The sequence below is a fragment of the Thamnophis elegans genome, chromosome Z (genome assembly GCF_009769535.1).
Source record: "Thamnophis elegans isolate rThaEle1 chromosome Z, rThaEle1.pri, whole genome shotgun sequence".
NCBI classification, from domain to species: Eukaryota; Metazoa; Chordata; class Lepidosauria; order Squamata; family Colubridae; genus Thamnophis; species Thamnophis elegans.
Window position 1 is genome coordinate 52887753 of NC_045558.1, and position 13844 is coordinate 52901596.

The 13844-nt window shown below is 42.9% G+C and overlaps 1 protein-coding gene across 3 annotated transcripts in view; it reads right to left on the reverse strand.

The window, feature by feature from the left end:
• SNRK (SNF related kinase) overlaps nt 1-13844 on the reverse strand; it is a 41210-nt gene that overhangs the window by 14962 nt on the left and 12404 nt on the right. For all 3 annotated transcript variants that reach the window (XM_032237083.1, XM_032237084.1, XM_032237085.1), the window contains exons 4-5: nt 9687-9828; nt 7965-8177 (exon numbers count right to left, since the gene is read on the reverse strand). In XM_032237083.1, coding sequence (XP_032092974.1) covers nt 7965-8177; nt 9687-9828 — 355 coding nt within the window. The remainder of the gene's footprint in view (nt 1-7964; nt 8178-9686; nt 9829-13844) is intronic.

Consider the following 13844-nt stretch of genomic DNA (forward strand, 5'->3'; position numbering starts at 1 on the left):
AGACGTGATTAGAAAAATATTAGAATGTGCAGAAATTGATAAGTTAACACAATTTAGAAAAAAACTGATTATTTTTTGCCTTGGGACTTATTTTATTAATGGCTAGCTGACAAAAACGGGAGCTAAAAACAAGGAAATATATAAAAGGATCAGTGATATAAGGAAGATATGTTAAACTGGTTAAATAAATAGTATAATTATTACTGTTATTAATATTAGTATAATTGATATTAATGCATTGAATATTGTTAACACATTATTACTTCCTAAAATGACTTGTACCCAGAGAACGCATTGTTCAATTGAAGTTGGAATTTTTATGTTATAAAATAAAATAAAAATTTATTACAAAAAACAAAAACAAATCTAAAAGTCATATGAGCAGCAAATCACTGTCGATTCCAGATAGATTATTGTTAGACGTCAAATTCAAACAACTATTGCTCAAATGCTCAAAGGGATTTAGTACAGATTTGCAACACTTATTATGAGTCCTAAATCAAGTTATTTGATGTTTGTTTCATTGCTCACTTCAACTGATATTTTTAGTCAAAATAAATATGCACTTATTAAACTTAACAGATTTTATATAGAAAATGAGCTAAATCAGTCTCGGTTTTCATTATTTGAAATCTAAATATGCTCAAAAACTTTTAAATAGATTATAAGCAGATACATAATATAAATGCAGGAATTATTTACATATGAGAAAGAATTAGGAAGTCAACCTGCTTTCAAAACCAATCAACAAACACACATGCACAGAGTGGGAGTGAAGAAGGTGTACTACAATAGTGGGGTATTTTACATGTTTTGTAGCATTTCAGCTACAGCATCATTCCTATGTTTTGCCATCTATCTAATTAGAATTAGAAGAAAATATTAGTATTGTCACTTCCCCATAAATTCCAGAACAATTAAAGAAAAACAGAAAACTGATTACAAAAGATTATAACTGACTATATAGTTATGTTTTCTGTTTAGAACAAATCTTTAACTACCCTGTTTCCCTGAAAATAAGCCCAATCAGGCTTTTGAGTTCATGTGCTAAAATAAGCCCTCCCTTGAAAACAAGCCCTCCCTGAAAATATTGCAACACAGCAGCAGCCACGAAGTGACCATGCCACCTTCTGCACCTCAAAAATAATAAGACCTCCCTGCAAATAAGGCCAAGTGCTTATTTTGGGGCTCAAAATAAAATAAGACCTTATCTTATTTTTGGGAAAACATGGTAGTTGTCAATAATTTTTGCTTAAATTGAAGATGTCTTAAAAATCTAAATCTAAATGATTGTTCTAAACAACTTCAAATTAAAGTAGAAAAGTGTAAAATAAACATGACATGAAGGAATTTATCTAAAAACTAGATATTAAGGACATACAGAATAGACATTATATAACCCAATTACAATACCACAGAAGTTCTTGTGCTTTTCCAATTGCATATTCTGGACTAAATATTTATAATTACCACATAAAATGGCTGCTGACCATGATAGCTGTTAATTCTGGAACTGAAAACTAAATACCTATGGAAGGCATCAGAATGAGAGGAACGTTGGTCCTTACCTGAACGTGTCTTTTCAGTAGAGTGGCAGGGGGGCTACAGCTGGGTTTTGTCAAAGCCTGATTGGTCCAAAGAATGAGGGATATTTCTTTAAGTATCCTCCTTTCCCCGTTGGCTCCGTTTCCTCGAAGTTGAATGACGAGTGCTGTAAGACACAACAAAAAACAGACCACCCGACCGCCCTTCACCCCTCCTAACTAGCTACGTATCGCTGAACTAGGGAGGGATGTAGCCTCTCCTGCCACTCTACTGAAAAGACACATTCAGGTAAGGACCAATGTTCTTTTTCCAGTAGAGATGGTGGGAGGGCCTACAGCTGGGACGCACCCAAACTAGGCCCCAGGAAGGGAAATTAAGACCTCAGGGAAGTGGTGGTTGCCACCTACTGGAGAATCCTGTGTCCAAAGGACGCCTCCGCCGATGCAAAAATATCCAGACGATAGTGCCGGATAAAGGAAGTTGGGGACACCCATGTGGCCACCCGGAAAATGTCCTCAAATGGGGCTCTGGTGGCCCATGCTGCTGTAGTAGCCGTGATCCCTGAAGTAGGAAACTAACCTGAGGCTACATAGGTGGTGATGATGGCTTGCCTTAACCACCTGCCAATTGTTGCAGAGGAGACCCTGGCCCCCAAGGAACCAGGTTGAAAGGAAATAAAAAGAGCCTCAGAGCGATGGAAAGCTTGCACCATTTGATGAACAACGACCATGTGGAATTGTAAATTTGTGTGGTCGACGGACGTCAGGAAGCCTCAATAGTTGTTATGATCTTGGCTGACAGGTTTGCATCCCTCAGAAGGCACTGTTCAAGTGCCAAGCAGTCAAGTGGAGCCACTGGGGCTCTGGATGGATTAGGATTCCCTGGCACAGGGTGATCTCCTCCCGAGGAATCCTCCATGGGGGAGATATGGACAGTTGGACAAGGTCTGCAAACCAAGATCCTCTAGGCCAATATGGTGCTAGCAAGATGATGTGTGCCTTCTCTACTACTATCTTTCTCAGGGTCCTAGGGATTAGTGGGAGAGGGGGGAAGGCATAGAATAACAGGCTGGGCGGCCATCTGCTCCGGAGGGCATCTGTCCCTTCTGCGTTCTGGGACGGGAAGCGGGAGAAGAACCACGGCAGTTGTGTGTTTGCCGGGGTTGTGAACAAGTCCACCAGTGGTGTGATGAAGTGATGACAGATTCTTTGGAATAGCTTGGGGAGAAGCTGCCACTCACTGTGGTCAACTGTCGTGTGGATCAGTCAGTCGGCCTGATGGTTGGCCGTGTCTGAGATGTGCTCTGATGTTATTGATGCTAGGTGTTTCTCCGCCCAGGAACCAAGTTTCAGAGTCTCCAGCTAGAGACACTTGAAATGTGTGCCTCGCTGATGGCTTATGTGAGTCTTCATGGCTACGTTGTCCGTCAGGAGGAGCATGTGTCGATCGACAATTGAGTCCTTCAAGTGTAGGAGGGTCAGGCAAGCTGACTTCAGCTCTAGACAGTTGACATTGTGGCGCAGATCTGAGTTTGTCCAATGATCCTGCGCCAGCTTGGAATTCATCAGGGCCTCCCAACCGTACAAGCTTGCGTCCATTGTGATCATAACCCTATCAGGCTCCAAGAATTCCAACCCACATTGTAGGGCCAGAGACAGCCACCACTGCAGGAATAGTTATAGTCCCAGTGACAGGGGAGTGGTCCTTAAGGAGTTGCTCATGTGTTGTTGCTGATAGAGAATGAGCACCCACTGCAGTGGCCAGGAGTGAAGACGGGCCCAGGGCACTATCCCTATGCATGACATCATCTTGCCCAGCAAGTGGCCCAAAGTCAGGATGGAAGCTGACCGACTTGCACGAACTCGACGTGCCAGCGACTGGAGATTGACGAGGTATTCTGAGGAAAGCCGAACCAGTCCCACAACTGAGTCTATCATCGCCCCCAGATGGAGGATTTTTGTCATGGGCAAGAGATGACTTTGGGGTAAGTTGACAGAGAATCCCAGGGACTGTAAGGTCAGATGTAAGCCATGGACTGCTTGTGTGTGCGATTGAGCCTGAACGAGCACATTGTCGAGTTAACATTGGATTCTCGCTGGAGTGGCTCGGAGACCCACCAATGCTGCCAGGACTTTCGTGAACGTGCACGGTGCTGAGGCTAGGCCAAAGGGGAAAGCCCTGTACTGGAAGTGTTGCCCGTTGTGGAAGAACCAGAGGTATCTGCGATGGGCTAGCAGAATCGGGATGTGAAGATAGGCCTCTGTTAAGTCTACGGATACCAGATAATCCCCCAGCTGGATCCCCTGGAGGATGGACCTGAGGGAGGACATCTTGAAGCACCTGTATACTAGGTAGGAGTTGAGGCACTTCAGGTCCAGAATTGCTCTCCAGCCCCCCGAGCTCTTCGGGACTATGAACAGGTTGGAGTAATGGCCAACCCGCAATCCGGCATTGGGACAGGTTTCACTGCCTGAATGTCCAGCAGATATTGTATGGCTAATCCATTTGACGGCGCAGTTCTGGATCCTGAGACGGGGAAAAGTACTGAAGAGCGTCAGAGGTAGGGAGAGAAAATCCAGAAGTAGGCCGTTCCTGACGGTAGACCTGACCCAGGCATCCGATGTTACCTGGCCCCACTGATCCGCGAGCTGTTCCAGGCGGCTGCCTAAGGGAAGACTCAGATTGGAGTCATTTCCCTTTGCAGAAGGGACGGCCGCCTCCCCCGCGAAATGGCTGCCTAGACTGACCCTGGTATCTTCCTGTACTGGTAGAAGGGGTACTGACTCTGTCTGTTAGACCTATATGGGAAGTACCTCTGTTGACGGTAATCTGGCTCAGATGCACTGAAAGAAGGCCTACGTATGGACTGGGCAAGAGTCTAGCTTCTTGGTGTTAGATGGTATCTTTATTCTCAATAAAAACCGGGTCTAGAAATTCTCCAAAGAGATTGGTACCCATGTACGGGGCTGCTGCTAGGTTTCATTTGGACTTGTTGTCCATCTGTCAACTACGTAGCCAAAGAAGATGTCTGGAAGTCACCGAGGTGGATAAGGCTCAGGACGCAAATTTAATAGAATCCAGGGTGGCATCCACAGAAAACTGCGTAGCAGAAATGATCTTAGTGAGGTCATGTTGAAGACGCTCATTCTGGACTGGGATATGGTCCTGCAATTGGCACAGCCACATAACCGCTGTGCGGTTGAAGTAGGCCGCCACAGATATAATTGCGCAGGCGGAAGTATTGAAGTTCTTACGCAAGATAAGTTCTGCACGCTTGTCTTCCGGTTTCAACTTATCGGCCACATCCCCAGACACCACCATGGAGGAAGTGGCCAAGCCTGCTATCGGAGCATCTACTGTGGGCAATTGGAGGTCCTGGGAGAACACCTGCTCCATATTATAGAAGCGGTGGTCATTACTCCCAGGATTGGGTAAGGTGGAAGGATGGGTCCACTGGTTTTTGACCACCTCAAGAAATAAAGGTGGGGCAGGAACTTCCTCCTTTTCTGTGGTGGTGTTTGTGAACATGGCCACGTTCGGGTCCTTAGCCTGGGACACTGAGGGGGGCCCTGTCCCTATCTTAGTGGTTTTTTTAGCCTTATATAGAAGGGTCTTAAACATAGGAGAAAAGAGATCAGGAAAGGCCAGGGGATCAGGGGGGGGGACAGTGTCTTAATCCTCAGAGAACCCCATATCCTGGTGTGTGTCCTCCCCTAGAACAGATCCCTTGCTGACCACCGAAGGGAAAGGCGGCCTAGCGCAATCATGTCTATGGGTAGAAGATGGAGACCTGCGATGCCGGTAGTCTGAGTGACTCCTCCCTTCCCCCAGGATGCGCGCTCCCGTTGCGATGCCCTTAGTAATGTGGGAAGATATGAGCCTCTTAATGCTCTCAGGCATCCAGTTCCTCTTTAACTTTTAATACATTTATATGCCGCCCAATCCTGTAGGACTTCGGGTGGCTTACAGACACAAGATTAAAATAAGGAGTTAAAAATAGGAAAAGAGGGACAATTTAAAAATAGAAAAAAGAGAAACAATTTAAAACGACACACCATATACTCAATCTGAGTGGGGCTGGACCTCATTCATGAGGTCAACAGCCCCAGGCCTGCCGGAATAGCCAGGTCCCCAGGCACAGCCTCTGGAGGACCCTGAGGAGCCAGGTTAGGAACCGGAAGGAAATCCTGAGAACCACCTTCCAAGGGATCTACTCCATCTGTCATGTAAGGTGTCAGAGAGATGGATGGAGAAGGGGACACCACCTGCCTGGGCTGCCTACAAGGCCTAAGAGGTGAGATTGAGGGGGACTGAAGCCCTTAGGAGGAGAGCCTGATTGGTGAGAGTCGGTCCTAACAGGAGACCTTGACCTGCTGGGGGAACTGGGCCTAGTAGAATGGGCCTGCTTCTCTGCCCTGGCAATCTGCTTCTCCAAAGCTTGTTGTCTTCTGAGCTCATCCCTAATGGTGGCTCTGGAGCAGGGGTGGGTTTCTCGCCCCGTTCCAACCAGATCGGTTGGAACGAGGCCGGCGGCGTCCTCACGCACGCACGCGGCGTCCTCATGCACGCACGCAGCACGCGCGTGCACGCACGCGGCGCGCGCATGCGTACTAGCATCTGCGCGATGCTCCAGCTGCTCCTGGAGGATCGCGCAGGCGCTGTATGCGTTCTGCGCATGCGTGGAAAGCGCAGAATTCAGAAAAACCGGGTAAGGAGCAGGCGCGGGTGTGCGGGCGCGCGCGGGCGCGGGGGGGGGCTTCGCCGTTCCCGGAAGTTACTTACTTCCGGGTTCGGCGACCAACTGGATCGCAGGGACCGGTGCGAACCGGTCGAAACCCACCCCTGCTCTGGAGGGACACTAGTCAGCAGTAGGCTTGGAGGCTGCTGTCCTCGTTCTGTGGCTGTCATGCCTCCCGACTTTGCTACTGGTCTCCATAGGGGCCTGCGCTGGATTTGGCCCTGTAGTAGCCATCCCAGACACTCATGTGTGCCACAAAGTAGTAGAACGGCCATGGAAAATGCCTGCCGATGTCTGGCCTTTGGGAGCTGAAGAGACTGCACTCGACGTTCCTCAACCTGCCAGCCTCAATTAGTGGCCATGACGCAGGTCCGCAGTAACACTCACGAGGTAGCTGAAAATGGCCACCTCCATGTGCGCAAACAAAATGAACACCAGAGACTCCGTCGATAGAGGCTCAGCCACGAGGAGACTACAGCCAGCCGTTACAAATTGTGGCTTGGCTTTCAAGCCACAGCTCATCTTTCCCAACTGCGGCACACCCTTTGAAGCCGAGACTGACTGAGCCGTGGCATGCTTCTTCAAGCTGCGGCGTGGTCTTTAAAGCCGTGGTTGCTCTCTCGAAGCGGCGGCGTGCTTCTTTGAAGTCGCGGCTATTTTTTGCAATCCACAGCATGCCTGTTGGAGCTGCAGCCCGGCTGCTGGGGTTGTGGTGCAATCTTCCAGTCTTCGCAGGATTGGAGATCCTGCAGTCACTCCCCTTTGCTGCTCCGAGGGAAGCTGTCACCCTCATACATCCAGGGACCAGATAGGACTCCTCAAGGCCCATAGGTAGGAGAGAAGCACCAGAAAGCTCCCCTACCTCCTTATGAGACAGTAAATATGGTTTCTGTTGTGGCCGGCTGAGCTGTTGGTGGACTCTGACAGCGATGACCATTATGGGACTGCTCTGGAGGATGAAGACGACTCTGGAGGGTGTTTGGAGTCAGAGCAGGGACTAGAAAGGCCTGTTGGCCACCAGGTAGCATCTGAATCAGGGAGCAGTGAGGAGGAACAGAGGGAGGTTGTCTCTGATATGCGTGTGCAAAGAGCTGAGAAGGGAGCAGCTGTGGAGAAGATGTCATAGAAGGAAATAGGGACAGCTGGCTACTATTGTGGCCCCTCCAAAAGAGTTTATAGGTGGAGCGACGGGAGGGGAATCTTTGCAGGAAACAACGGTCCAGTTTACTAGCTGTTGAGAAAGCATTCAGTAAGTCTAATCATGCTTTTTTGAAGATAGCGTTCTAGGCTACTAGCCAAGGGGTGGCTTTATCTCCGTAATTAGTTGTGGCAGACAGCCAAGCCTGTATCTGCATATTCATTAGAATCACGGGACAAAACAGTCTCTGTGGTCAGCAGCACCAATTTGGAATTTGGAATAGCCAATCAATTTGACCAATGTAGAAAAACAGCACAATGTCCTCTAATGGAGCCAAAGCCAGTGCTTGGACCAAAGACTGAGAGGAAACTAGGAGCCAACAGGGAAAGGAGGATACTTTCCCTCAGTCTTAAGACCAATCAGGCTTTGACAAAACCCAGCTGTAGCCCCTCCCACCATCTCTACTGGAAAAAGGATGTTCTCTTGTAACAGAATAAGAACAGCCATATATTGAGTTATAAAACTGTATAAAATGTTACTTACTCCACAATAGTATCTCGATCTGCAATATCTCCAAGAACCATGCGCTGTATTATGCTATTGTGCTCTTCCTCTGAAAGATTTTTATATGAAACCAAAGGAATATTATATTTTGTTGCAGGTGATGGATCAACTCCTTGTAGCCAAGGGTGATTTTCAATTTCTTCCAAAGATGCTCTTTGTTTGGGATCTCTTTGTAACATTCGTGTAATTAAACTAGCAAGAAAAATATAAGCATATATTAGCATCATTACATATGGGTTTATTCCACAAAACTGTTTTTCTTTTATAATACAACTGGTTCTTAACGCAACATATAATTGGCTATTTCATTAGTAGAATTCTTCCTATTAAGGGTTATTTTTCTGAGATACTAGATCTCCATACTTTTTTAGAATTATTACACAGGGCTATATGAGATACTTTCCAAGTCCATCACCATATAAATTCATTTGAGTTTAAAAGATGTTAAATCACAGCAGATGATAGCACCAGTGTAATTTTTATCTTAATAGGTAAGCTGGCTCTGACTTGGTAAGGGTTTCTATAGAAGATAACCATCATTGTAACTGAACTAGGAAGCACATAAGCAAGTTTTGTTTAAGACTCTCTTTTTGATTTGTTTTTCAGTACATTTTAGAAACTTTTACAAATATATAACAGGTATAAAAGTAGTTTGAAAACCAAAGATCACAGCATTAAGTGAGGGAATGTTCACTTTATAGCATTCTCTGGGCAATTTATAATGTCAGCATATTTTCCTCAACAATCTGGATCCTCATTTTACCAAACTCAGATGGACGGAATTCAACCATGAGCCCCATAAGGATTGCACTCCAGACTGTAGGAAGAGTTTTCCTGCAATACTGCATTCAAATTACTGTGCCACCAGGGCTCCCTTTATATAAATGGAAGATTTACAATATACAAGTTCTGATCATATTGTGTTTATAATATACATGACCTTCATCAGTTCCTGGTTTGCTTCTGGGTCCAATTCAGGGTGTTGCTTATCACGTTTAAAACATGGCATATGGAACTAGGTTCTCTGAGGAACTGTCTCATTCCCATGATATTGGCCAGTTCTACTCAATCCAACAAAAAAGATATACTGTGGGCCTTTAGAGGTGTAGAAAGAGTCTGTCTCTGCTATTTGGAATACCTGGCTACCTGAGATAAGGTGTGCCTCCACTCTTGTCTTGGGATCCTGATGAGGGCACTCCACAATGAAGGTGGCTGGTGGAGAGAGAAGATGCCTCCACTATACTGATCTTCCCTTTTACTTCTGATCTTTGTATCTAATGTTTTAAATATTCTTATTTTTATAGTTTTAATTGTAAGTCACCTAAAGTTGCTTTGAAAAGTGAGGTGAGAAGCATATAAATGTAATAATACAGCTGTTGAAAAATTAATGTTCTCATTTTCAAAGCATTCTTTAAAAATAGGCATGGAAATGTAATAAGACATCATACTATGTCATTAAAAATCAATTTCTCATATAAAAGCACAATAGTTATAACTTTAAAGCTTAAAATAATATTTTACCCTATGAGAATTTAAATCTGCAATGTCTTCTAGAACCAGAACCAATCATAGAATAGAAAATGCAAACTAAGGGGGGAACATAATAAAGGACTTGCACATAATTATTAAATAACTGCCCATATTTAAATTACTGGCACAATGTTTTTAATTACAAGGCATTTTATAGAATCATTTACTTACTCTTTACATTCTTTGGACACCCGAGATGGTACTGTGTATTTACAATCCATTATCATGGTCAAAGTTTCACTATCATTTGCTTCTTGAAAAGGTGGTTGTCCACATACCAACATGTAAAGAATAACTCCCAGACTCCATATATCTGGCAAAAGATAATGAATTTTAAACTTCAAGACAGTAAATATTTATTTACCATTTGAACAAACATATTAATTAGTCATAATTTGCAAGATCATAACTAACTAGACAAGGGCTGGAATGTTTTCTATGCACTTCCATGAAATATCATTTCAATTTTTATGTTACTCCTCATTTAGCAATTGCAATTGGTTTCAGTGATATGAACCCTAAGTAAACAATGATGATGTTTGTCCACCATGTTCGAAGAGGACCCTGACATCTAACAGGTTGTGGGTTGTCCACAATGTGTCCGCAGGTGGCTGGTAAGGTCTATACAGGCACGAAATGTTCTGCCACATGTGTGGGCACCATTCTTGCAGCATTTGCAGCTCTGACTTTGCAGAGTGCTTGCTTCTCTTATGTCATGATTGTTCTTCTGTCCTCAGATATCTGGCAGCCTTGGCGGATCAGCGTGTGTCATGTTGATCGATCTTATGCCAGGGTTTCCCAGGAAGTGGTGTCAATTTCCAGGGACTTGAAGGAGATTTTCAACATGTCTTTGTATCGTTTCCTTTGTCCGCCATGCGATCACTTTCCTTAAGACAGCTCACCATAGAGGAGCTGTTTGAGGATGCGATGGTCTGGCATCCTTGCAACATGGCCTGCCCAGCATGTCTGGGCTTTCATCAGCAGGATGTGAACTAATGGCAGGCCTGCTCTGGACGGTTCCACCACAAAACCGCGGTAGACTAAAGCGCGCTCGATGAAAGCGCGTACGTGACGTCATCACAGTGTGACGAAAACAGCACGCTGTGAGCGGTAAACTTAAAATTAACGCGTAAATCTAAACCTAACCCCCCCAAACCTAACCCTAAACCTAAGCCTAACCCTAAACCTAACCCTTAACCTAACACTAACCTTTAACCTAACCCTAAATCTAACCCTAACGCTTAACGTAACCCTAAACCTAACCCTAACCCTTAACCTAACCCTAACCCTTACCTTTACGTGAATCGGCTTGCTTTAATTTTATTTTAATTTAATTTATTTTTAATTTTATTTGTCGCGCTGACATCACGTACGCGCTTTGATCGGGCGCGCTTTAGTGGACCGCGGTTTTGATGGGTCACGCTCTGGAGAGGACTTCTATGTCTGGCACCTTGTCCTGCCACCGGATCCTCAGTATTCTATGGAGGCAGGTCATATGGAAGTGGTTCATTTGTCTAGCATGCCTCCTGTATACAGTCCAAGTCTCACTGGCATACATCAGGGTAGTTAGCACTACTGCTCGGTAGACTTTAAGCTCTGTAGCAAGGATTATTCTACGGAAGTCCTACATATTGGTCAGGAATCAGCAAAATGGAGAGTTTGCCTTGGCGATTCTGCAGTTGACCTCAAAGTCAATTGTCACTGCATGGGAGAGGGTGCTGCCAAGGCATGTAAATTGGTCCACTGCTTGCAACTTTTGTCCCTTCACTGTGATGGTGGGCTCTTGGGGTTGGGCTTTCGGAGTTGGCTGATGCATCACTTCGGTCTTTTTTATGTTGATAAGGAGACCAAAGTTGTTGTATGCTGCTGCAAATTTGTCCACACTGGCTTGCATTTCCAGCTCTGATCCAGCATTCAGGACACAGTCGTCAGCAAAGAGGAGGTCACACAGCACAGTCTCCTTTATCTTGGTGACAGCTTGGAGTCTTCACAGGTTGAACAATTTCCCATCGGTCCTGTACCTCAGGCTAACTCCCAAAGAACTGTTCTGGAAGGCATCTGATAGCATGGCTGAAAACATGCTGAACAAGGTTGGCGCTAACATGCACTCTTGCTTGAAGCTGTTTGTAACAGGAAAGGCAAGATGGCATATGAGAAGAGTGAGACTGACTATGCATACCTCTCCCTCACTTTAATCCAATTCATGCACAAGTATTGACATCTCCCCAATTCCTGTGAAGTAAACCATATGACAGACAGGGAGGGAGGGAGACAGAAACACTGATGGTAGCAATCAACAATGCCAGTGTTCCTCTCAATCCAGCATGTGTTTTCCAGTGCAGAAATTTGAGCATAAGGATACTCATTACTTAGTAAATTATTTTTATTATTGTTTAGTACTGTTGATTATCATATTTGAGATTACTTACTGAAACAGTTGCTAAATGAGAACTACTTGTTCACTATATTATTTAGTTAAACATTGACAACTGGAACAGTCTTACAGAATATGTAGATCTAGAGATCCTGAAACTGCTTTTGTAGGACCTTTCCTATGGGAACCTGCATACAGGAATGTTCTTTTCCTAAATTTTATAGATGCCTACTGTTAAAGTTTACAACACTGAAGACCTCTATCAATCCTTTTTGTATGAATAGCTAAATAAACCTCCTTTATGTTTGTTTTCTTTCCCCTTTTTCTGTATTTTCTGATTTGAATATTTTGTAGGCCATATATAGTGCATTTGAATAGAATTAAAATGCTCATTTAAAAAAATGTCTTCCTGTCATAAAGCACAACTGAACAAGCAAGTCCATTTATTCATTAAAATGCAGTACAAAACTCCTTAAAATATCTAAAGTGAAACTCTTTCCTATTAATTGGATGGTGTTATTTATCCCCTATAGTTCTTTTCAGATTATGATTGAAAAGAAAAATGATAAGAGCTTTGCAAAAGGGCTTTAACTAAAATAATTGTGATCATTTGGAAATGCTTACAATTTCACATTAATCAAATAAAAATTATACAGAAAAAAATCTTTTGTGTATTAGTTACTAAGCAGGGAACAAAAAACTACTTTTTTTAATCTAGAAACTTTCTCAATATTTCTCTACCTCATTTAGTGTTCATTTTCATTGTTACATGATTTTCATTATTTTTAGATTGGTTGCTTCCATTACCAAACAATCAGGCAACAGAACTTCCAGAAAAGACTGGAGTAGTATTGGGAATCCAAGTATTTATTCAAACGAATTAAAAATCCTGTTAAAACTCTTATAAACAATGTTTTTGATTGAGACCACACAAATATTAGGAACATCAGTGATTTTAAAACATAATACTTCATTTAAAGAAAGTCTTAACTCTTAAATATGTAACTACACAATATGTAATTTGGAATTGTAATTTATAAGGATTTATAGCTTCTGGTTAGCATTTGCTATTTTCAAATACTTTTGAAACACCGCAATTGTGAAAGTTGTTCCAGCCACATTCTCAGAGCCATGACAACCAGGCAAATACATGCAACTTCCTTACTCCTTACATAACATCAAGTCACTGCTATGGAAACCAAACTTCATCACTGACTGCCTCTTTAATGCTTGTCACAAATCTAGTAAGGAGAAGGCCCCAAAATTTACTATGGATTTTGTTGTGCAGTTTATTAAAAATGCTATTGTTTTATTTTGAAAAGAATGTCAAACAAAACTGTCAACCAATGCAAATCAGTAAAAAAAGTTATGTCTTTTTAATGTAGTTGCAACATAACAGAGGAGGCATACTATATTTTCTCAGTTACTAATTTCTAAAAACAGAAATATAAATGATTAAATTATATATTTCTTCATATTAGTGGCCATGAGAAGACTCTTGTAAGTCTTAGAAATTAATTACCTGTAACATTTATCAGATATATCTGTTGGACTAGCTTTAAAGATATTTTTGACAGCATATAGGAGTAAGCATTATACTATAATATAATGAAAATTCCAGGTGCCTGGGAGTGGTTCCAGTATTACAGAAAAGTTCTGTTAATAAAAGTTTTGTGGGACTCTCATATTAATCTGTATCTTCTTTAAAATCATAGAAAAATATTTGCAGAATAATTTATTATAACATAATACAATCTCCAAGTGGCAAGGAATGTTATTACAGGAAAGATCTGTGAATCATGGGAGTCTCATATAAACCCACATGATTTTTTGAAAATTAACATGGAAAAATTATCTACATAATAAGATTAATTATATAAGATACTATTAATATTATGTAGCTTGAAACAGTGCAGGCCAAACTCATCCAAATGATTTATCATCAGATCATCACT